Genomic DNA, 25,826 nt, shown 5'->3' with positions numbered 1-25,826 from the left:
AATTATCTCATTTTTATCTTGATATAATTATTTCTTATGAAAATGATCTCAATCAATCATAATTTATAATGACAAATCAATATTAATGACCATTTTCTTTTTTCGTGAGCCACCTCTATTTGAAAGACATAGCCTCATCACTAGAGGTGTTAAACGAACCAGAGACTTTTGGCTCAGCTCGTAAAGGTCTGAGCTTACATGTCTAAATTTGATTGTTGGAACCAGGCTTGAATTTATATAAAAGCCCGTTTAATAAAAAAGGCATCAGGCTTCAATTCAAAAGTTCAGCCTTAAAGCCTCTCAGACTGGACTTGTATACTAACTTTTATTTTTATTTTATATTTTTTATACTATTCATAATAGTCATCTCTCTCTCCTCAACCCATTTCACCTTATTTTATTGGTTAAACATACTTTTTGAATGATTTTGTTCTATATTATGCTTTTTGAATATACATTGAATTTGTGAATCTTTGTGAAATTATTAGTGTTATGGATCATATATTTTGTTTAAATAAATTTTTGTTATTTTATTTTTTTAAACAGGCTAAACAAGACTTTTATTCTTTGTAAATAAGTCAGGCCACAAGCCGATAATTATATTCATAACAGGTAACAGGCTATGTCATACTAACACATTTAAACACAGGCTTAACATTTTAAGACCAAAGCTCGACTCGGCTCGACCCGTTAACACCCCTACTCATCACTCAAACATAGTAAAACCTCCCATGTCTACATAATCATCATGTAGCCGTGTAACAACATAATAATATCATCCTTTTCAGATTCTTTGTTTGGAGAGAGGTAAAAAAAAAACAAAAAGATTTAAGGAAAAATTGAGAATAACTTTTTTTTTTTATAATGGGCCAAAACAGCCCACCATAATAACTCTTCTTCTCGAAGAACCTCCAACAAAAGTTTTTGGCAATTCTCCTCTGTGCACATCAAAAATATAGTGTCATTTTGTTCAAACATCTTTGGATGTTTGCAATTTTTCTGATAACATTATTTTTCTTATTCTCATTGTTGCCAAACACTCTCCTATTCCATATTCTTAATTCCGGCACCAACCTTTGAAGCATAGAGGATGACCTGTTCCCAACTAATATCGGACATTGTCTGGACCAATTCACCAACCGCACCATCCGCTTTATAATGAGCTTGTAGGCCACGAGTTAATTAGACAGTATTTAAACAAATTAAGTTATTTTATTTTTAAATTTTTGTTTTTAAACTTCTGTTAAAAAAAAACCAGTAACAACAAATTGACAGAAAATAAAAATAAAATAGATAGAGAGAATAAATAAAAAAATTAATGTTTTATAATTACTAATAAAAATTTATTAACTGAAAAACATATACCGAAGATCCTATTATTTGTTTGCACCTAACAAAGAATCCAAACAACCTAGGATTATACTTCTCTTTCTCAATGCTTAAACTTGAAAACTTTCAATTTCAACATACGTTCCTTGTTATGCGCGGCACTCAGAAACATTTCATGTTCAAAAACGAGAAAGAAAGAATTAAAAAATTTTTAATATGTAGGAAATATTAATTAATAATTTTATATTTGAAATGAATTGGGTATATGAATATTTTAATTTAACTAATATATATATATATATATATATATAATTATTATAGATTGGGCTTTTCACATTGATTAATACTTTGGACCACTGTTATTAAACCCGACTCGGGCATCAACGTGATTGGGATATTAGGTCACTGGTTGGACCGGTTGATCCAGATATATATTTCATAAAATAAGTTCAAAAATTACTCAAAATGAGTTAAACAAGGTTCACTAAATAAGTTCAAAAATTACTCAATTACACTTTTACAATTTCATAAAGCACAAACAAATGAAAATGCACACATTCTCTTAGTTTATTATTCCACAAATTGTTTTAGTTTTAGAAGCTGAAATTTGATGTTATTATAGAAGAGCACACAACTAGCAAATAAAATTACAAAAAAAATTAAAATGAGTTTTACATTTTTTCTAACAAGATGAAATAATTTTGGTTTTTGATTTTTTTTTTTATATATAAAAATTCATGACCCGACCGGGTCACTGACTTTGACTGATTTTAGCTGGGTTTTGACAGGATTTGATCAAGTCCGATGCATGACTCGAACTGGTCCATTGACCGATTCGCCAGGTTCCGGGCCGGGTTCAAGGTCGACCCGACTGAGCCGAGTTTCACAACACTGCTTTGGACATCACAGTATAAATATTAGTTTCTGATTGAATTTCCTAATAGATAAATCCAACACACACATCATTGATTAAGATGATGTATGGTTGCCTCTCTAATTCATATATGGGTCAGGATTATTTTATATTATTAACAAACAAAAAATTTGACACATTATTTAAAAATTATTGATCTTATCTTGATTTAATAACTTTGATTTGTAAACATATAATATTGTTGATCTGTCTTGATTTAATAACCACTAAATCAGGCATCAACCTTTTAATTCGACACTAATATCAAGTGATGCCCCTTTGATTAATCTCATGTTTCATCTCTTTCACCAAAAGTTATAGCCGATTTCTTTATCTTCCATAAATTAATGAATGTGCATGATGTCTTATATATCATATGTGGTTGGATAACTGTCTCAAATTGATTCCTAGAAATTAAGAAAATCTTTCGTGCATTTATATTAAAAGGGGGAAAGTTTTTAAGATTTAAAAGAAATTGTAAAAAAAAAAAATGGGTTAAAATGAAATTTGTATTCCTTTTTTAGTAAAAGAGAGTAGGGGAGTTCGATACTCCCGTAATATTGAAAAAAAAATCCTACAAATTTAAGTAATTTTAAAACACGTGTCTACTTCATCTATTTATGGTACACTGCTAATCTGCTATCAATGAACATTATGTATTTTAGTGTTCGGGTGTGCTGACAGAAATGCACTTCATGAATATTATGTATTTATTTATTTTTTGGTACAGCGAATATTATGTATTTTACGGCTTGATGCAGTGATGAGATATCTGTAATTTTTTTTTGATCTAAGAGGAAATTAAATGTATAATTTAATATAAACTATTCAAATCCATCACTATTAAATTAATTCTAGTGACTTAGATATCTATAGTTTTTCATTCAAGGCTCTCTCACCACTAGAGCTACCAAAATGGGGTCAGCAGCTCGTCCCATTAGATCCTAACCATGAGGGATAGAGCTCAAAAGCCGGCAAGATCAAATGAATTTCAATAATAAAGGTCTCACGGGTCAAAAGCCCTATGAGTTAAGGTTAGCCGTGACCCATCCAAAGTTATAATTTCATAATTTTTTTATTATATCCAATATTTTAACAAATAAATATTTAACTCTTTCTTAAAATATTTTATATAAATTTTAATTTTTTAATAAAATAATATTTGTACACAAATATATAAGTGAAAATATAAACAAAATTTTAATATAAGTGAAAATTTAGTTATTAACTTTGTTAAATTCATTATTAATAGATGCCATCAAATAAAAATTTTCTCACAAGGATTCATAACATAATACAACAACTCTAGTGGAAAATTGAAAGTAACGATGGAAAAATGATCTTGATACAAGTATTGAATAACTGCTCTTAGTATTCTATATATTTGAAAATAAAACTATTGATTTTCTTCAACTACTACCATTACAAAAAAACTTTTTAGTTATTATTATCCACAGAATTATTAAGGTACATTTTATACAATATATTTCAATACAAATTTAGATATATGACATGCTTAGATGTCAATAAAATTTTTATTTTTATCAATGCGCAGATGAAATTCTCTATTGAAACATATCACTGCTGAAAATTTCATTTTTATTTTTATATAGTTCATAACATGTGACTCTTTATTTTTCAAGATTTTTGATGTATTATATAACCATCACACTAATGAAGTGTTGAATCGTAGAATACATCTAAGAGGGAGTGTTGTAAAATATTATGCATGATCTTTCACATGATTCATAACACGTGACTCTTCGTTTTCCATGACCTTTGATGTATTCTATAGCTATCACACTAATGGTTTGTTGAATTGTAGAATACATGCAAGGGGAGTATTGTAAAATATTATGGATGACCTTTTACATGATTTATAACATGTTTTATTTTTCATGACTTTTAAAATATTCTACAACCATTACACTAATAGTGTGTTGAATTGAAATTATTCCCCTAATTTTTATGACCTTAGAGTCCTATATAAGGACATATCTTAGAAGGAAAAAGTTATACTTTGTGAATTTAGAATATAATAATATTTCCTTATTTTCAAGAGTTCATATTTGTTCTTATCTTATTCTTCTTTTGATTTTCTTTCTATACTTTATTTTTTCTTCTTCCATATTTCACTTTCTCTTATATTCTTGATGAAATTCACATTTATTTTTACTTAAATTATGTTTATAAATTATTTTATATTTATAAATATTTAAATTATTTTTAATTTTTTAAATAACGAAAATTTTTGATGAAATAAAAAATTTGGCCCATGAGCCGGCCCTAACTTAGCTTGATATCCTCTATAATAATTTTAATTAGAAAATTTTACCAAAAAAAAAAATTTAATTAGAAATCAACAATTTATTTTTTACTTGAGCTTTAAATTTATTTTCAAATTAAAAATTTTATATAATCAAAATAACTTTTTTTTTTGGTAATAATCAAAATAACTTTTAACTTAATCATAAAGATAACATCAACAAAAAAAATTATTTGTAGGGTAAAAGAAAAAACTTTCCTTCCAACGAGCACTTGAATATAATTTGTACATACACTATTTTATATCATTATAGCATTTGTATTTTAAAAAATAATAATTAATAATTCAAAAAAAAGTGATAAATAAAAAATATTAAAAGTTAAAAAAATATTTTTCTATTAAGTGCTCAACATAGAAATTCAATAAGTAAAAGAAAGAACAAATAAAATAAATTTTTAATGATATATAAATGAACAATATATTATTCCTAAATAGTATAAATTATATATATTCTTAATAACATATTTTAATTTTATCTTAAATTGCTAAAATAACTTTGTAAAAACATTTTTTTTATTAAAAACACTTAACTAGGAAGACAGAAAATTATTTTACCAAAAATAAAACCCATGTCATTTAAACAGTCTCATTCACTAAACTATCCTCCCTCCTCTTCTCACCCAAAAACAAACATCTCCCACAATATGGATGGACGGTGATTTTTGCTTTGCTGCGAAAGTGGTGATATGGATCTTGTCTCCCATGATGTTATTTTGTCAGCATCACGGTGTTAAGGCGGGTATTATTTGAAGATGGAGGATAACTTTGAAGAGTGTTAGAAATATATTGTATTTAGGGTTTCCTTATTTTGTAATTAGGGTTTCCTTATTTTGTATTAAATCATATTACATTAGGTTTGGGCTTAGCCCATTAGTCTGTTTATATATTGTACAGTCTTCATCAGTCAATACACACAGATTATTTCAATGTTCCTATCTTTTCTTGTTATTTAACATAGTATCAAAAGCCTAAGGAACTTTGAAATTTTTTTTTTCCGGTGAACCTACTGTTCATCGTCTTCTTTTTTTTCCGGAACTGTCTCGTTGTCAGTTTCCGGTACGCTTTTTCTTCCGCTTTCACGTTCAGGCTGCTGTCTTCGTCAACCACCACCGTCCGGTGGAGTTTTCCGGCAAACCACATATCGGCGTGCTCGTCTTGGAAGCGCGATCCCAACAGCACCAGCCGCACCTCCATCGGAGCCCTACGCGCCCACACGCGCGCGTGCAAGCTCCGGTCATCCTCTCCCCAAGGCGGCGCGTGGGACCTCCTCTCCGGCTGCGGCTGGTGGCATTCTCCTCGTCTCCCTGTGACGGTTCTGGATCTGGTCCTGGTTCTGTGTTTGAACTTCGTTTTGTGTTGACGTCAGATCCCTCTTCTACTGGTTAGTTGTGTGATCTGTCCTTTTTTGATTATTTTTTCTCTTAATTATGGACCCTCCTGTCTCCAATGACTCTGGTACTCTGGCTGAGAAAAAGTCAGACTCTGCTATTTTTTCAAATTATATCCTTACTCTGTTGAGTGTGGATAAGTTGGATGGTTCCAACTACGATACTTGGTCTTCCGATCTGCGACTTTGGTTGGATGGGCAGAATTATACATCTCATCTCACCACTAAGGCTGAATCTGTGGCGGAAAAGGAGCGCACACGATGGAAAATGATTGATGCTAAGTTGTGTAGCCTCATTAAAGCTACTCTTCATCCGTCTATCAAGCAGATTTTCCGACCTGCTGTTACTTGTGAAGCTATTTGGAGTCAGGCAAAAGCTTTTGTGACTTGGTGGTCTGAGAAGCAAACATCAGGTCCTACTGCATCCATTGCTCCCACTGGAAATTCTGGTAATTCTTTTGCTGGCATATCTCAGTTGCACTCTATTGGCCCTTGGACTCTAGATTCTGGGGCTTCTGATCACATTTCTGGTAATAAGTCCTTATTCATTTCCCTTTGTACTACTGGTTCTTTTCCCACTATTACTATGGCCAATGGGTCTCTGGTCCAATCAAGGGGGATTGACACGGTTCTTCTTTTACCTAATTTATCTCTGGATCATGTTCTATATGTTCCCGATTCTCCTTTTAACTTACTTTCTGTTAGTCGGTTGACCAAATCCATTGACTGTGTTGTTTCTTTTACTAAAACCTCTGTCATCTTTCAGGATCGGAGTTCGGGGAAGGAGATTACCAAAGGATGTGAGTCTCAGGGCCTCTATCAACTAGTTCCCTCTTCTTCAGCCTGCTCCACTGTGGATTCTCCTCTTACTATCCATGCTCTTCTGGGCCATCCTAGTCTTGCAAAGCTTCAGAAGATGGTTCCCCATTTATCGTCTCTTTCTACTTTAAATTGTGAGTCTTGTCAGTTTGGGAAACCTACTCGTAGTACGTTTCCAAGTCGTCTTAGTCGTCAAGCTGTTTCTCCTTTTTCTGTGGTCCACTCTGATGTTTGGGGACCAAGTCTTCATTCTTCTACTTTGGGTTTTAAGTACTTTGTTACTTTTATTGATGATTATTCCAGATGTACTTGGTTATTTTTAATGAAAAAACGGTCTGAGTTGTTTTCTATTTTTCAGTTATTTTATAATGATATAAAAACTCAATTTGGTATTCCTATTCGTACTTTTCGTAGTGATAATGCATGTGAGTACTTATCTCATCAATTTCAACAATTCTTTTCATCTCATGGCATTCTTCATCAAACATCTTGCCCTCATACACCTCAACAAAATGGTGTAGCCGAGCGCAAGAATCGCCATCTGGTTGAAACCACTCGTGCCTTGTTAATTGGTAATGTTCCATACACATTCTGGGGTGATGCTATACTTACTGCATGCTATCTCATTAATCGCATGTCATCATTTGTTCTCAATCATAAGGTACCTCACTCTATTTTATTTCCCCATCAAGCTTTATATCATTTAACTCCACATGTGTTTGGTTCTACGTGTTTTGTTCATCATCTTGGTCCAGGTTTGGATAAATTAGCTCCCAAGTCTCATAAATGTGTTTTTCTGGGTTATCCTCGGTCTCAGAAAGGTTACCGTTGCTACTCTCCCACTTTATGTCGATACTTTATCTCAACGGATGTCTCCTTTTTTGAATCAGTTCCCTTTTTTGGAACCTCTACTACTCATGTGGATACTGATTCTGTACAGTCGTCCTTCCCAAGTGACCTTCTTTACCTTCCGTCTTTACCCGTCCATGTTTCTGACTCTCCTTCTATCACCTCTTCTGCTGATGAGATCGAGCATAGTTCGTCAGATGTATCTGTGGACTCACATTCAACTGCATCTCCTCCCACGGCTTCAGTCCCACCTTCGGATAGTGACCTTCCCATTGCTCTTCGTAAGGGTACTCGTGATACTCGCCCTCCGGCCAGGTATACAGTCAATATTAGTTATCATCGTCTTTTTCCATCATATTTTGCTTGCCTTTCCTCTTTGTCCTCTGTATCTGTTCCTAAGACCACAGGTGATGCACTTTCACATTCGGGATGGAGACAAGCTATGATTGATGAAATGAGTGCTCTTCATCATAATGGCACATGGGACCTGGTGCCTCTTCCTTCTGGAAAATCTGTGGTTGGTTGCAGATGGATTTATGCTGTTAAGGTTGGACCTGATGGTCAAGTGGATCGTCTTAAAGCTCATTTGGTGGCGAAGGGTTTCACTCAGGTCTTTGGCTTGGATTTTATTGATACTTTTTCTCCTGTGGCGAAAATGTCTATTGTTCGCCTTTTTATTGCCATGGCTGCTATTAGCCATTGGCCTCTCTACCAACTGGATATCAAGAATGTTTTTCTTCATGGTGATCTTGAGGAAGAAATTTATATGGAGCAACCTCCTGGATTTGTTGCTCAGGGGGAGTCAGGTCTTGTTTGTCGGCTTCGGAAGTCTCTCTATGGCCTCAAACAATCTCCAAGAGCTTGGTTTGGTAAAGTTAGCAGTGTTGTTCAACAATTTGGCATGACTCGGAGTGCAGCTGATCATTCTCTCATCGTCATTCTGCTTCTGGATCTATTTATCTGGTGGTATATGTGGATGGTATTGTCATCACAGGCAGTGATCAATATGTGATCACTCGATTGAAACAACACTTATGTCATCATTTTCAGACTAAGGATCTTGGGAAACTTCGATACTTCTTAGGAATCGAGGTGGCCCAATCTAAAGATGATGTTGTGATATCTCAGAGGAAATATGCTCTGGATATTCTTGAAGAAACTGCTCTGTTAAATTCAAAGTCTATTGATACTCCTATGGATCCAAGTATCAAGCTTCTACCAAATCAGGGGGAGCCCTTTTCAGATCCTGAGCAGTATAGAAGATTGGTTGGAAAATTGAACTACCTCACAGTCACTCGGCCTGATATTTCCTTTGTAGTTAGTGTTGTCAGTCAATTTCTCAATTCTCCATGTGAAGGACATTGGAATGCAGTCATTCGTATTCTTAAGTATATCAAGGCATCTCCAGGGAAAGGCCTTGAATATGAAGATAAAGGTCATGATAAAGTGGTTGGGTACTGTGATGCTGATTGGGCTGGTTGTCCAACTGATAGGAGATCTACTTCTGGGTATTGTGTCTTTGTTGGAGGCAACTTGATTTCCTGGAAAAGTAAGAAACAAAGCGTAGTTGCCAGATCAAGTGCTGAAGCAGAATACCGCTCCATGGCGACTACTACTTGCGAGTTCATCTGGCTTAAACAGCTTCTCAGAGAACTTAAGTTTGGAGACACTCGACAGGCAACTCTCATTTGTGATAATCAAGCAGCTCTACACATTTCATCAAATCCAGTGTTTCATGAAAGAACCAAGCATATAGAAATAGATTGCAACTTTGTTCGAGAAAAGGTTCTTGCTGGTTAAATTAAAACTAGCTTTGTACCCTCTAATGAGCAATTAGCAGATGTGTTTACAAAATCTTTGAGGGGCCCTCGAATAGAGTTTATATGTAACAAGCTTGGTGCATATGAAATATATTGTAATTAGGGTTTCCTTATTTTGTATTAGGTCAGATTACATTAGGTTTGGGCTTAGCCCATTAGTCTGTTTATATATTGTACAGCCTTCATCAGTCAATACACACAGATTATTTCAATGTTCCTCTCTTTTCTTGTTATTTAACAAAGAGAGTGGACTTCTTCAAGTCTTTTTTCTTGGCGCTCTGGAATTTGTTGCTTGGGGACTCATCTATGTCTTATTGTTACTTCTTCAAGTCTTTTCTGCATTGTCATTGTTATTTCTTTTGTAATTACTTTGTTTGTATTCACTGTTTGATTTAGTTGTAATTCTCTATCACAGTGTGATAGGTTGAGTCAATAATTAGGAATCTGCCACTTGAATTCTGTATTGCTTTGTTTGTATTCACTGTTTGATTTAGTCGTAATTTTTTGTCACGATGTGATAGGTTGGAGTCAGTAATTAAGAATGTGTCACTGAAATTATGTATTGCTTGAGTTAATTGAAGAATATAATGAGATGTCTTTCATTTCATCTACAATTATTCTCTGATTATCGTGATTTCCATTACTATCCAGCAATATTATATACGTTGGTAGCTATTTAGAATCTTTATTGTTAATAAGTGAGGCGAAACATTATAAATTACGTTGGTATTATTAAACTTGAAATAACCACTATTTTCAACATTAAAAGTTAATATTCACCCTAAACTGATTTCTCTTTTTGCTGAACAAATCTGAATGACACGTAATAAATATGTTTGGAATTTGTACGCATTGCACCATCCATGAACTAATAACTAATGATTTTGACTCTTACACGTCAATATTTTTTTCCTCTATTTTAGACTCAACCACATTTGATTTGGAATTCTTGTGGCCAAAAAGAAAATGAGGTATAAGAAAATGCTTTGCTTGAGAATTCTATGTTTTCTCCCTCAGTTTTTTTAATTGTCCATTTTCAATAGTTGCTTAGAAATATGACCAAATTTCCTTTCATTTCTGCCAGGCCTACTTTCTCTGACATTAATTAGTTGATGTTAGACCTTTAGATTGCTTGATGGATATAAGTCTGGGTCATAGTATGTCTCAAGTGTCACAAATGCTTGATGAAGATGGGCTAGATCGTACTATGAGCTGGATGACTCAAGTTCACCACCACAAACAGTTCAGACACCTATGTGTTCCAAGAGACCCAAGCAAAGACCCAAGTGGATGAATGACTACACAGACATATGATGAGGGTAAGAAGAAAAGACCCAAGTGGATGAATGATTACACAAATGTATGATGTGGATGAGGATGTGAAGCAAAGACCCAAGTGGATGAATGACTTCACATACGTATGATGAGAACAAGAAGCAATGTATCATTTACTTAGGACTATTGTATCAAATTAGCTGATATGGGATGTCTAGGGAACTCTTGAAGCCTAGGTATGTTGGCTTTGAAGGGGAGTTGAGATCTTAAGGTTTTTTTTTCTGTATTGCCATTGTTATTCCTTTTGTATTTGCTTTGTTTGTATTCACTGTTTCTTTCAGTTGTAATTCATTGTCATAGTGTGATAGGTTGGTGTCAGTAATTAAGAATCTGTCATTGGAATTCTGTATTGCTTGAGTTAAGTGAAGAATATAATGAGATAGCTTTCATTTCATCTACAACTATCCTCTGTTTATCGTGTTTTCCATTACTGTCCAACAATATTATATACGTTGGTAGCTATTTAGAATCTTTATTGTTAATAGGTGAGGCGAAACATTATAAATTACATTGTTATTATTAAACTTGAGGAAACCACTATTTTAAACATTAAAAGTTAATATTCACATTGAACTGATTGCTCTTTTTGCTGAACAAATCTAAGTGACACGTAATTAATATGTTTGAAATTTGTACGCATTGCACCATCTATGAACTAATAACTAATGAGTTTGACTCTTACACGTCAATATTTTTTGCCTCTATTTTAGACTCAATTACAATATATTTGGAATTCTCGTGGCCAAAAAGAAAATGAAGTATAAGTAAATTCTTTGCTCGAGAATTCCATGTTTTCTCCCCCAGTTTTTTTAATTGTCCATTTCCAATAGTTCGTTAGAAATTTGACCAAATTTGCATTCATTTCTTCCAGGCCTACTTTCTCTTACATTGATTAGCTAATGTTGACCTTCAGATTGCTTGATGGATACAAGTCTAGGTCATAGTATGTCACAAGTGTCATAAATGCTTGAGGAAGGTGGGCAGGATCGTAATGTGACCGAGGAATATGGGCTGCATGGCTCAGGCCCACTATCACAATCAATTCAGACGCCTAGGTGGTCCAAGAGACACAACCCAAGTGGATGAATGACTAGCAGACATATGATAAGGATGAGAAGAAAAGACTCAAGTGGATGAATGATAACACAACGGTATGATGAGAATGAGAAGCAACGTATCATTTACTTAGGACCTTTGTAACAAATTAGCTAATATGGGGATGTCTAGGGAACTCTTAGAGCCTAGGTATGTTGGCTTTGAGGGAGAGTTGAGATCTTAGGGTTTATCTTTTCTGTATTGTCATTGTTACTCCTTTTGTATTTGTTTATTTTGTATTCACTGTTTGATTCAGATGTAATTTCCTGTCACAGTGTGATAGGTTGGAGTCTGTAATTAAGATTAAGTCACAGGAGTTATGTATTGATTGAGTTAATTGAAGAATATAATGAGATGTCTTTCATTTCATCTATAGATATCATTCTATTTATTGTGATTTCCATTACTGTCCAGCATTATATACATTGGTAGCTAGTTTGCTAATAGATAAGGCAAAACATTATAAATTATGTTGGTAGTAGGAAACTTGATGAAACCACTCTTTTCTACATTAAATGTTAATATTCACCCTGTACTGATTTCGCTTTTTATTGAACAAATCTAAGTGACACATAATAAATATGTTTGATATTTGTACGCATTACACCCTCCATGAACTAACAACGCCTGAGTTTGACTTTTACACGTCAATATTTTTTGCCTCTATTTTAGACTCAACCACAATTTATTTGGAATTCTTGTGGCCAAAAAGAAAATGAGGTATAAGCAGATGTTTTGCTTGAGAATTCTATGTTTTCTTCCCCAGATTTTTTACTTGGCCATTTCCAATAGTTGCTTAGAAATTTGACCAAATTTGCTTTCATTTCTTCTAGCCCTACTTTCTCTTACATTAATTAGCGGGTGTTCACCTTCAAATTGCTTGATTGATACATGTCTGGGTCATAGTATGTCACAAGTGTCATAAATGCTCGAGGATGATGGATCGTACCGTGGTCGAGGAATATGGGCTAGATGGCTCAAGTCCACTACCACAAACAGTTCAGACACCTAGGTGGTCAAATAGACACAAGCAAAGACCCAAGTGGATGAATGACTGCGTAGACGTATAATGAGGATGAGAAGCAAAGACCCAAGTGGATGAATGACTACACAGATGTATGATAAGGATGAAAAGCAACGTATCATTTACTTAGGACCGTTGTAACAAATTTGCTGACATGAGGATGTCTAGGGAACTCTTGGAGCCTAGGTATGTTGGTTTTTAGGGGGAGTTGAGATCTTACAGTTTATCTTTTCTGTATTGTCATTGTTATTCCTTTTGTATTTGCTTTGTTTGTATTCCCTATTTAATTCAGTTGTAATTCCCTGTCACAGTGTGATAGGTTGGAGTCAGTAATTGAGAATCTGTCACTGGAATTATGTATTGCTTGAGTTAATTGAAGAATATAATGAGATATCTTTCATGTCATCTATAGCTATACTCTGTTTATTGTGATTTCTTTTACTTTCCAGCATTATATACGTTGGTAGCTATTTAGAATCTTTATTGTTAAGAGGTGAGGCAAAACATTATAAATTATGTTGGTAGTATTAATTTGATGAAAGAACTAATTTCAAGATTAAAAGTTAATATTCACATTGAACTGATTGCTCTTTTTGCTGAACAAATCTAAGTGACACGTATTAAATATGTTTGAAATTTGTACGCTTTACACCCTCCATGAAATAGCAGCAACTCATGAGTTTGACTCTTACACGTCAATATTTTTTGCCTTTATGTTAGACTCAACCATAATTTATTTGGAATTCTTGTGGCCAAAAAGAAAATGAGGTATAAGCAAATGCTTTGCTGGAGAATTCTATGTTTTCTCCTCTAGTTTATTTAATTGTTCATTTCCAATAGTTGCCTTAGAAATTTAACCAACTTTGCTTTCATTTCTTCTAGGCCTACTTTCTCTTACATTAATTAGCCGATGTTGACCTTCAGATTGCTTGATTGATACTAGTCTGGGTCATATTATGTCACAAGTTTTACAAATGCTTGAGGAAGATGGGCTAAATTGAGTAATATGGTTTGGATGACTCAAGTCCACTACCACAAACAGTTCAGACACATATAGGTGGTCCATGAGACACAAGCAAAGACTTAAGTGGATGAATGACATAGATGTATGATGAGAATGAGAAGCAGAGACCCAAATGGATGAATGACTACGTAGACGTATGATGAGGATGGAAACAATGTATCATTTGCTTAGACCCTTTATAACAAATTAGCTTATTTTAGGTGTACCCATGTGCTGATATTTCAGTTGTTGTATTCACTGTTGTTACTGCATTTTATTTTTTGTATTGTATTTATAGTACTTATAGATAGAACCTTCGGGTCATTGAGTAAGAGCCCGTTTATATTGACTTATCAAAAAAGTCTTTCTTATGACTTTCGTATTTAAAAGTACTTCCTATAAAAACTATAGCTATTTAGATTTTTAAAAAAATATTTGATTTTTGAAAAAAAATATTGGCTTTTGATTTCTGCTTTTTTGAGAAGCTACAATTTTTAGCTTCTAAAAAAAGTAAGTTTTTGACTTTTTTATTATTTCTACTTTTTTTAAAAGCACACATCCAAATAGACTTTTTTTTTATAAGTGTTTTTTTCTTCTTTTTTTTAAAAAGCAGTTTTTGAATAAAAAAAATTCATCCAAAAAGACTCTAAGTAAGCAATGAAAAGTTATCTTTATTTCTTTTAGGAGGCTCTCACCCCTCGAAGTGAGCTATTTTCCCTAATTCCCTAAAATCCAAAATCCCTGTTTGCATCATTTGGTGATTGAGCTCTTTCTGCAACCATGGTAGGACCTACTCCACCACCAGAAAGATCAGATGTCACACGTACAAAATTGCTCGAAGGACATCAAGCGTTACAAGCAAATATGTTAACCATGGCACAAGAAATTGCAGATTCACGTGAAGAGGAAAAAAAACATAATTTGGTATTTTTTATTTAAAATATAAATTTTAAAAAATAATCACTCATTTTTTATCATAATTTTTATTGTATGTGTATTTTTTCCACTTAAAATAACATAATTATATTTTTTTAAATGATAAATATTAAAAAAAATTCATTTCGTGAAGTTTCAAGTAGTTATCAATTTTATTAAATAATGATAATTCAATTGATATCAGAAAATTAAATAATTAGATGTGAAGTATTGTGGAGGGATTTAAAGTTATAATTCTAAAATCTACCGATTGAAATATGTTTAAAAAAAAAAATTAGCCGCCAGTTCTGTCATGTTATCACTGTCTTAACTTGCGTGCTGAAATAACACAATGTTTATGGTAATTAATTACAGGATTCGCCATTTCTCCTGTAAATTTATATAAGTAATTTCGCAGCAAATAAATTTATATTAAAATCCACAGGTGAAGTTTAGCATTTAGAAAAAATAAAAGCCAAAATACGCCGGCGGCATATACTAATTTTCTATAAGATGCTGAAATTATTATTTTTTTACGAGACAACAAAAGTATATTACCCGTAATTAAATGGTAAAAAAGATGAACCAAACGTAAAACTCATTTTAATAACAAAATAAATCTAGGACTATTGTTTTAGAAAATTTATGATTCATATATTTTGTGTTCCAATTTGCATTGCATCTGTCATAATCATCATCGTCGTCCATATCACTTCTTTACCTTCCCAAAGGGATTCGCTGCAACCACCGTGAGTTGCAGAGAAGACAATCCTTTTCATAAAAAGGGCTTTCAGTTTCACCACTCAAACCCTATTCCCCTGAGCTTCTACACTCTTTTTTTGGCGGATCCTCTGGCTCCAAGGTAAGACCTTTCTCTACACCCACTTTACCTTTTTCCTCAGAAATCTTAGAACAGAGCACAATTATCATATATTCTGACGTGGGGTTCTAGACGTTTCCCTAAATTCCCCGTCTTTTTGTTTTTTAATGTTGGTTTCTGTCTGTTTCATATAGATCCATTAGCTTCCCATGTGTACGGGGATGTGACTTGCTTTGAATTTAGAATCTAACCGCCTTCAAAGTTTGTAAATTTCGAATCTTTTGATCTGGGAGTATTGAATTTTGATTTTGGAATTGCTCTAACGCTGTTCTGATGTGTTTGCTATGTGATGCTGGATGTGGGTCGTTGATCCGTGTACTAAGTCATGGTCAGTCAGTTTCCTAGATCAGTGGCTTCGGTGCAGGAGATAGATATAATTGTCTTGATTTTAACGATGTTTTGGTGCTAGCATGGTGGTTCAATGAATAATTAGATGTGAATTTCCTCATTAATTGGTTATAGTATACTACTTCAGTACAAGGAGTATTTGTGTTTCTGGCATAAAGTGTCAGGTTCGTTGCTTGTTGTATTAAGTCTGGCAGTAGCTAGGTTAGACAATAACTATTCCTTTATTCCTCCTTACTGTTTCAACTGTTAACTAGCTTATTTCTTAGGCTTTAGGGTGATGAAACTGCACCCATGGAGTCTTTTCTAACCTCAAAAGACTTTGATTGTTAGAACAGAAGAGCCATTGTAGAATTTGAAAGTTCTATTTTTTTCCTTCCCAATATCAGCTGATCTAGTCTTTTAGGTTTTCCCTTCATATGTATTTAGTATTTAGTTTGAGTTCATCTACCACCGACCCCAATTAATTTGGGATAAAGGTGTTGTTGATGTTGATGTTGTTGTTGATGTATTTAGTATTTAGTTCCAATCACTGTTCCCTTATTCTGTGCTGTAATTCCTGACTTTCATATCGCAACAGTAATGTGTATATATATGCCTATATGCATTTGAGAAAACTTTCATTAAAATACAAAAACATCTATGTACATGATATCATGTGCTCCAAAGAGAAAAGGAAGAAAGCAATACATAATTTACAGTCTTTGAGTGTTAAGCTGAGTGTTTAGTATGATCTCATAAGTAATTTGCAAATAAGTTCTTATCTGGATTAAAGCGTGGAACTTGTTCATTTGTGTTTCATTTTGATTACGTTCTATATTTGAATGTGATGGATATTTTACTTCATTTCTAAAACCAGATTTTGTCTGCAGATCTTGGCATTTGGGATTAATCAGCTGAAGTTGGAAATGTTTAAAAGGTTTACTTGCCCGATGCCTACTTATGAAGACTTAATGAGGAATGAACTAAATGAAATATCTAATTGTTTTTGTTTTTGTTTTTGGAACAGTGATGGAGTGTTTTGATTTGCAATTGGAAGAGATATCATGTTGCAGTGCATAGAGGGATTTAAGCATCTATTTGCTCCCCTATTGCAATGTTGTGACATTGATTTATATAAGCCGTCAAGAGGCCTTGAAGATCCTGAACTTCTTGCAAGGGAGACAGTGTGTATGCATCAACCGTACTTTATGATTATGATGCAATTACTGTTACTTTGTTCTTATACAAATGAATTCCAATTTGAATACAAGCTTCTAAAGTCCTGTCTCTTATGTTATTCCCTTTAGAATTTCAAAGCATGTGATTAGTTGTGATGAACAAGAAAAGAAAAGAAACCATATGGATGATGTTACTACCGTGCTTGTATTATTTCTGGATTCTATTACCTGGCATTCTACTATTTGGAAATAAATACACATAATTTGGACTGATGATAACCATTTGTTTGCTATTGTATGCAGTCAGTGTAAGTGAAATTGAAGCACTTTATGAGCTCTTTAAAAAGATCAGCAGTGCTGTGATTGATGATGGACTGATTAACAAGGTTTGTCTGTTTTGTCATTGGACAAATTGTCTTTTGGGCATACTGCTAACTTTTTAATTGAGCCTTTTTCCGTTTTACTTTGAATGAAAGAAAAGATGTTTTATTTATCATTCTGTACCAATATCGTAAATTCCACCAATGTCATTATTTTCTTCAATCTGAAAGAAGCTAGCCTTTCAAAGTCTACCAGATGTTAGATTCTTGTTTCACTTTTTTCCCGTAATATCAGTATGTATCATTTGCAGGAAGAGTTTCAATTGGCATTATTCAAGACGAATAAAAAGGAAAGTTTGTTCGCCGATCGGGTATTGCTTTCTTCTTCTTGTTTTTTTAATCTGTGTTTAACTTTACTCTGAACCATGAAAATCTGTTTCTCTGATCATATCAGGTTAAGACCCACACAAGTACATCATATACAACAATTGAAAGAACAACAACAAAAAACCACCTAGCCTTATCTCACACAAATATGTCATATACAAAGATAAATTTTTTGTCGTTGTTTAATTATAAAGCACTGAAATTTTGGTTCTCCTCTTTCTTGTTTATTACCCCGAAAAATATTTATACAATGCATATTAGGGTACCTGCAAGTTGAAACCAAACAAGGGTTACTATTTTATAACTTATAATGACTAGCATAGGTCATAAAGAATTCGAACTAACTTCTTGTATGCTATTGTTAATTCATATTAAATGTAACTATGTTGCTTATCTTATTTTCATGCTCACAAACTTCAGTGGAACATTATGTTGAATTAATGTATCTTAATTCTTATTCATAATCATTTAAATGATATACCCTTGTTTAGAGGTTTTCTCACATGTTCCCTTATTATTTTACACATTATAAAGAAAATTCTCTTTCTATACCTGTGACGTGTAAATGTTATTTTTTTTTTCCTTGCAACATGTGCATTCATTGGTTCATATCACTCCCATGTGGTTAGTATCTCATATGAGCTGTTCTCTATGTAATTTTCTTAGGTATTTGATTTGTTTGACACAAAGCACAATGGGATACTAGGTTTTGAAGAGTTTGCTCGTGCTCTCTCCGTTTTCCATCCGAATGCCCCAATTGATGATAAGATTGAATGTATGTTGTTTGAAATTGTTTTTTATAATCATCATTTTACGATGAATTTTCTGTACCTCAGCTTTTAAAATAACTGAAGGATACACAATTTGAATCAAGTCTTTAGTTTACTTGCATGGTCCTTTTTTATACCTAAACTAAAACCATATGATATCTTGTTTCAGTTTCCTTTCAATTGTATGATCTCAAGCAGCAGGGTTTTATTGAAAGGCAAGAGGTAATTAGTTTTCTTTGATCTGATTCTCTCTGTTTTTGGTCCTTACATGGGACAAGCCTGATTTTTATCTGATTTTTACTGTAAAGGTGAAGCAAATGGTAGTTGCTACACTTGCTGAATCTGGCATGAACCTATCAGATGATGTTATAGAGAGTATAATTGACAAGGTACTACCCCGTTCACCTTGTGATATTAGGACTTTTCTGTCACTTATATTTGTAGTTGTGTACAAAAATCTTCCGAGTCTTTTTTTACTATTACTTTTTTGTGAAAGATTACCAAGTTTGAACATTAGATTTTGGGTTTTTTCAGACATTTGAGGAAGCAGATACAAAGCATGATGGCAAGATTGACAAGGAGGAGTGGAGAACCCTTGTTCTGCGCCATCCGTCACTTTTGAAGAACATGACCCTTCAATATCTCAAGTAATTTTTAAATTATTTTCTTGTCAACTAATCCAAAATGAAGAGAGCCAATTAACATTATCATAAAGACTGCCTACAGGCAAATCCAAGTAATAAAATGGATGAGAGATGTGATATGTTTCTCTGTTTCCTTGAAGAATCTAAAGTGCAGCATGGCATTTGTATGTGTCACACTGCCACTTCAGATACTATTAATTTATATTGATTTTAGTATTAGTATAACCTAATCTACGAAGAAAAGGGATAGGAATTAAAAAAATCACTTGTCTTTTGAAGGAAAACTAATTTTTTTTTAAGTTTTTAGAAATTCAAGTGTTGAAAACAGTGGCACAGAAATGAACATGCTGAGACTTTGAATAATTTTAAATGGAATTGGCATCAGCCTGTAGGCACACATGCATGCAATGCTTGCTTTTCCCTCCATTCTTGGTGGATCATAGAACAGTATGAGTCAGTTACTTTTTGATATCACCACTGAGGTTTAATTGATTTTGGTTGTTATATGCCTGCAGTGAACTTCTGAAATCCTTTTTCATTTTATATTTTATTTTTATGGCACTTTCTGACATCCGTTTTCATGTGTTTGAGCAGGGACATAACCACAACATTCCCAAGCTTTGTATTCCATTCACAAGTAGACGACACTTGAAGCTCTAAGTATTTATTTGATGATTCTGCCTATGGTTTCATTGCCTGGGAACTACAGAGCCTCTTATGTAAAAAAAAAAGGGCATAGCAGAGAGATTTGTTTACCTTGCATTGGTTATTTCTTTGAAGAAGATATTTGGTTTTGTGGTTAAACTTTCTCAAGATACATTTGATTTATTGTTTGAAACTTGCAAAAACCTTTGTTGTTAATATTCCTCCAATCAAGGATTTCAATGATGCTCTAGTATATGGGCATGGCATAAAGTACAAGAATGAAAAACTTAGGATAAATTTACTCTCTTTTTTGCATTACATGGGAATTGAACACACACCCCTACACTACATACACCTAACTCTTTGGCTCTGTAGTTTAATTAACTTTTTAAACAAATTTCTACAGTTTGGAAGTTTTTAATAGATTGTTAAGAGTTACAAAAATTCTTAAATAGGTTCTTAAAAGTTTATATAATACTATTGTGAGAGAGAGAATGGGAACATGAAGTTGGCAAAGTGCTGAGAAACGATATTGATTTCTGTTGTCATTAATTTAAACCAAATTATTGTCCATTAATAAACAAATAATTTTACCAAAAAAAATATAAACAAATAATTATTTGATCAAGATTAAACACCGGTTGATATTTAAAGACTAATTAAAATAAATATTTAGGTAAATTAGATTCAACTACCTCAAAGTTTCTCAAATGAATAGTAAATTATATCTCATTCCATTTTTTAAATCTTTTTTTTTTTTTTTTTTTGATAACAACCATTTTTTAAATCTTTAAGTAACTATTACTTGACATCATTAAATTTTTAAGACAAAAGTTATATTTTAAATTATAACTTTTTCCTAATTATGTTTTTCGTAAATCTTGAATTTTATCATACACAACTTAAAAGCAGTAATAGTCCATTAGCAAATCAGAAGAGGGAAAGGACCATGTCTTAATGGTTTGTTTTTCTTGTATTTTGTTTGTTCTGCGCTTTTGCTCTCCTCATCTACCAAATAAATAAATAAAAGTGTTTTTTTTTTTTTTTTGGGTAAACAAAGTGTTTTAACTTTTAAGTCAGCAAAATTATTTCCTTCCATTAAATTTTTTAATTTATTATTTACATTTTATAAATTTAAATCTTACTTATTATAATTTATTTAATTAAAATTAAAAAAATTAATTACTTTATTGAAAAAAAATGATATTTTATTTTATTTTTTCTACGTAGATATATTGAGAAATCCTAACGCAAAGCATCGATTATAGGATATTTTTTAGCCTTCTTATTATAAAAAAAAGTTTATTTGTTTCATGAATGGATTCTTCTGTCACTCCTATGGTCGCGGACTTTTTCTTTTATTTTTTTACTTAATTCTCTTCATGTATCAAAAAAAAAAAGACAATTAAAAACTTTCAAGAGGAATAAATTTTAAAGAAATATTTATAAATTTTACTTTCTACTAATAATAAATCATTCAACTCTTCTCTTTTCCACCAAAAAATTGAGAATATAAAAAAAATGATATAAAATTATATCATTTCAAGTGATAAATATTTTTTATAAAAAAATATAATTTGTTTTTAATCTATTATATTTATGTTTATATAAATAATAGAGAAATTTAATACCCTGAATAATAATTTTAATTAGAAACCAACAATTTATTTTTAACTATTTGTATATTTTAAAAAAATTAATTAATAATGCTAAAAACTATAATTAAAAAATATAAAAACTCAAAAACAATTTTATATTAAGTTCTTTATCAATATATTTTATCAATATATAAAATAAAGAACAAATAAAATAAATTTCAAACGATAAATAAATGGATAATATATTACTCCTATATAGTATAAATTTTTTATTCTTAACAAGATACTTTATATTAAATTGCTGAAATAACTTTGTAAATTTTTTTTCTAATAATATATTTAACAAATAATTTTATCAAATATATAAATATTTAATAATTAATAATAAATATTTTTTTAGAAAAACACTTACTGAGGAAGACAGAAAAAATTATTTCATCAAACATAGAACTTATGTCATTTGAACAATCCTCATCTCAATGGCTTATAGCCGACTTTAAAACATTTTTCTTGCACGAATAGAAACTTCCATGCATTCACATTCAGACGAAGTACGAATTAAAAAGTCAAAAACTGGCACAAAAAATTACCATAAGTAACTAAATACACTAAATCCAGGAAATTGCACCTAATTTGTTAAGATTCCAAAATTAAAAAGACAAACAGGTAAATAGACTGCTCCGCAATCTTACTTTCCAAAAGGCAGATCAGATATATCAGAGAATTAATCGACTTCTTCCATTTTGCTGCCCTCAGCATCGGCGTCGGCTTCCTCCAGAGGGGGCATCATGTCAGCATCTGCATCAGCAGCATCCTCATCAATGCTCAGTCCAAGCTTCAGCATCCTGTGAATCCTGTTACCGAAAGTGTTGGGATCATCAAGGCTGAACCCAGATGTCAGGAGAGCAGTCTCAAAGAGCAAGAGAACAAGATCCTTCACAGATTTGTCATTCCTGTCAGTATCTGCTCGCTTCCTCAGCTCCTCCATGATGGGATTCTCAGGGTTAATCTCCATCGTCTTCTTGCTTGACATGTAACCCGCCATACTGCTGTCCCTTAATGCCTGTGCTTTCATAATCCTTTCCATATTGGCTGTCCATCCATATTCACCAGTCACCAGACAGCAAGGAGAATCAACGACACGGTCAGACACCACAACTTTCTCAACCCTGTCACCCAAGACATCCTTGATCACCTTGCATAGACCATCGAATTTCTCCTTCAGTTCTTCTTTCTTTTTCTTTTCGTCTTCACTCTCATCAAGTTTCAGGCCTTCCTTGGTAGCAGAGACCAACTTCTTTCCCTCAAATTCCTTAAGCTGACCAATGGCATATTCATCAATAGCATCAACCATAAAGAGCACCTCATACCCCTTCTTCTTAAGCTTCTCCAGGAAGGGGGAATTCTCAACGGCTTTCTTGCTTTCACCAGTAATGTAGTAGATGTCACTCTGTCCTTCCTTCATCCTGGTAACGTAGTCCTTGAGGCTAGTCATCTCATCACCACTCTTAGTGGAGTGGTACCTGAGCAAATCAGCTAGCTTTGTCTTGTTCTGAGAATCCTCATGAATACCTAGTTTCAGGTTCTTAGAGAAGGCCTCATAGAACTTATTATAATCCTCCTTGTTCTCAGCAATTTCAAAAAAAAGCTCAACACATTTCTTGACCAAGTTCTTCCGGATGACCTTCAGGATCTTGTTCTGCTGCAGCATTTCTCTAGAAATGTTGAGTGGAAGATCCTCAGAATCCACAATACCCTTCACAAAGCTAAGATATTCAGGCATCAACTCCTCACAATTGTCCATGATAAAGACACGACGGACATACAATTTGATGTTGTTAGGCTTCTTCCTTGTGTCAAAGAGATCAAAAGGTGCCCTCTTGGGTACAAAGAGGATAGCCTTAAACTCCAGCTGACCCTCCACAGAGAAGTGTTTAACAGCCAAATGCTCTTCCCAATCATTGGTAAGACTCTTATAGAAAGCAGAATATTCTTCTTTTGTTATCTCTTCAGGCTTCCTCATCCAAATAGGCTTTTGCTTGTTCACCAACGACCACTCATGAGACACTTCCTTAATCTTTTTCTTTTTCTTCTCCTCCTTCTCCTTATCTTCATCCACCTCCTCAACCTTACCCTCCTCTTCCTTCTTCTCTTCCTCATCCTCATCATCTGAAATCTCCTTCTCAGTAGTCTTCTCAATCCAAAGAGAAATTGGATAGCTGATAAATTCAGAATGCTTCTTTATCAAGTCCTTCAATCTGCGTTCTTCAAGATACTCAAGCTGATCTTCCTTAAGGAGCAAAGTTATCTTAGTTCCCCTGCCAAGATTCTCACCAGATGTATCCCTTGTCACAGTGAATGACCCGCCAGCTTGGGACTCCCAGACATACTGCTCGTCATCATTGTGCTTTGTGGTAACAATAACCTTCTCAGCTACAAGATAAGCCGAGTAGAACCCAACACCGAACTGTCCTATCATGCTCACATCAGCACCCGCAGCCAAGGCTTCCATGAATTCCTTGGTCCCAGACCTTGCAATAGTACCTAGGTTGTTCACCAAATCTGAAACATAAAAAAAACAGACATTAGAGAAAATATTAATTACTATACAGGGCTACACATATTAACTTCTAAAACTGACAAACCATCTTATCTTACCAGCTTTCGTCATGCCAATACCACTGTCAATGATAGACAGTGTGTTGTTTGTCTTGTCCGGTACAATGTGAATGAAGAGCTCTGGCTGACCATCGAGCTTGCTCTTGTCTGTCAGGCTCTCGAATCGGATCTTGTCCAAAGCCTACATTGTCACAGTCAAAGATGCAGGAATAAGACCAGATTCATATTTATGCCAAACAAAACACCTGCTACAGCGAAAATTCCTGCGTGGGTAGTCAAAATGATCCGAAATTGCAACTTTCGAGTCCATTTAAATCACCCATTCCGAAAGCCCAAAGCCCATAATAAAAAAAAAGGAACTGTGGGAAAAATATCCCAAGAGAACAAATATTCCATAACAATACAACCACCAGCTTTGCCTCAATACGCAATATTTACAGTACAAATTACGAGAAATTCTTCTGTACTATTGAGAGAAGTACACTAATCCAGTGACAACATGACACGGTATTAAGGAATTCTTACAAATTAGGCACAATGGGCATAGAGGAACGAGTATTATGCGGTTAAAGAAAATTTTAATTTCAACTTAATAATTCCAATAAAAAAAGAAAATAGCAGCATCACTTTGGTACGAAGAAAAAGAGGAAAGTCACAAACATTGGCCCTAACAAATTAAAACCGCAGCAATAGTATTCTGGAACAATCACTGGTCAGTTTCCAGGTAAACGCATCCAAACTAGAGAAATCACCAACAATAAGTGAATAAAAAGGAACGGAAAGAAGGACAACAAATCCTTACTAATTTGAGCAACAAACATCCAAAAATTCCAGAAATATCGTAAAGAACGAATGTAATCAAGGTGGGGTTGGGGGGAGGTGTAATATACTAACAGAAAGGCAAAAATTAAAACACATCTAACTCAGAAAGTAACAAATAAAAAAAATGATCATGAATAAAAATCCATACAAACCATAACTAGATCAAATCTGCAGCCACAAAAATCACGGAAAATTGAAAGAAAGAAAAAAACAGCATGAAAAAGTGCTTATAAAAGAAGAAAACTAAGCGAAGAAGCTTACATCAGAGGCATTGCTAATGAGCTCACGAAGAAAAATCTCCTTGTTGCTGTAGAAAGTGTTGATGATGAGACTGAGGAGCTGGTTGATCTCAGCCTGAAAAGCGAACGTCTCAGTCTCCATTTCCGATCTACTTCTTCAAGTTAGTTAGGGTTTCGGAAGAGAGGGAGAGTTGCAGAGAAGAAGTGAAACACGAGAAATGAGGATGAGAAAGCTAATACTAACAAATTACTATATAGTAAGATTTCACTAGGGTTTCTACTTTCTAGATCCTTCCTTTACTAACAAATTAAAACGTTTGGGGTCCACTTTATTTGGAACTACCCATTTCGCCATAGACTTGGCAGTTGGTTTTACTCATTTTAAGCCGTTGTTATTTAAAAAAAAAAAATGTCAAATTAAATTTAAATTTTATTGAATTTTAAATACATCTATATAATTTATAAACATGTCTCTACAAACTATTGTTCTAAATTTGTTGATTATTGACTTAAAAAAAACACTTCTCATTTTTAAGTTCGTTTAAATGTCTACTTTAAAAAAAGTATAAGTCATAAAACAAG

General features: G+C 33.3%; 2 protein-coding genes across 3 annotated transcripts; one reads left to right on the top strand and one right to left on the bottom strand.

The window, feature by feature from the left end:
• The first annotated feature begins 13,695 nt into the window (after positions 1–13,695).
• Positions 13,696–20,227, top strand: LOC133284585 (calcineurin B-like protein 3). 2 transcript variants are annotated; one of them, XM_061481641.1, is made up of 10 exons: positions 15,479–15,677; positions 16,913–16,959; positions 17,050–17,210; positions 17,504–17,586; positions 17,832–17,891; positions 18,574–18,682; positions 18,847–18,899; positions 18,986–19,066; positions 19,212–19,324; positions 19,916–20,227. In XM_061481641.1, the coding sequence occupies exons 3-10, from the start codon at positions 17,087–17,089 to the stop codon at positions 19,971–19,973; spliced, it is 681 nt and encodes a 226-aa protein (XP_061337625.1). In that variant the 5' UTR covers positions 15,479–15,677; positions 16,913–16,959; positions 17,050–17,086; the 3' UTR covers positions 19,974–20,227. The 2 variants fall into 2 exon arrangements, with proteins under 2 accessions (XP_061337626.1, XP_061337625.1); XM_061481642.1 differs by lacking the exons at positions 15,479–15,677; positions 16,913–16,959 and adding an exon at positions 13,696–13,710 and having other exon boundaries at positions 17,096–17,210.
• Positions 20,228–22,105: 1,878 nt separating this feature from the next.
• LOC133284602 (heat shock cognate protein 80-like) lies at positions 22,106–25,454 on the bottom strand. The gene is made up of 3 exons (XM_061481662.1): positions 25,267–25,454; positions 24,223–24,364; positions 22,106–24,126 (listed from the first exon to the last, which is right to left on the bottom strand). Exons 1-3 carry the CDS (start codon positions 25,384–25,386, stop codon positions 22,289–22,291), a joined length of 2,100 nt encoding a protein of 699 aa, XP_061337646.1. The 5' UTR covers positions 25,387–25,454; the 3' UTR covers positions 22,106–22,288.
• Between the last annotated feature and the right edge of the window lie 372 nt (positions 25,455–25,826).

Source organism: Gastrolobium bilobum, unplaced genomic scaffold, assembly GCF_033153095.1.
Source record: "Gastrolobium bilobum isolate Gb01-03AN ecotype WA unplaced genomic scaffold, APGP_CSIRO_Gbil_v1 utg21709, whole genome shotgun sequence".
Taxonomy (NCBI): Eukaryota; Viridiplantae; Streptophyta; class Magnoliopsida; order Fabales; family Fabaceae; genus Gastrolobium; species Gastrolobium bilobum.
This window is presented reverse-complemented; position numbering and strand designations above follow the sequence as displayed.

What these genes read in the sequence shown, in the direction of transcription:
- LOC133284585 (XM_061481642.1), top strand. An exon ending in TAGAGAGTATAATTGACAAG is followed by an intron (nt 19,067 to 19,211) that starts GTACTACCCCGT and finishes GGGTTTTTTCAG; the next exon opens with ACATTTGAGGAAGCAGATAC. An exon ending in ATGACCCTTCAATATCTCAA is followed by an intron (nt 19,325 to 19,915) that starts GTAATTTTTAAA and finishes GTGTTTGAGCAG; the next exon opens with GGACATAACCACAACATTCC.
- LOC133284602 (XM_061481662.1), bottom strand. Translation starts at nt 25,386, where the DNA reads ATGGAGACTGAGACGTTCGCTTTTCAGGCTGAGATCAACCAGCTCCTC. An exon ending in TCATTAGCAATGCCTCTGAT is followed by an intron (nt 24,365 to 25,266) that starts GTAAGCTTCTTC and finishes GTGACAATGTAG; the next exon opens with GCTTTGGACAAGATCCGATT. An exon ending in TATTGGCATGACGAAAGCTG is followed by an intron (nt 24,127 to 24,222) that starts GTAAGATAAGAT and finishes TTTATGTTTCAG; the next exon opens with ATTTGGTGAACAACCTAGGT.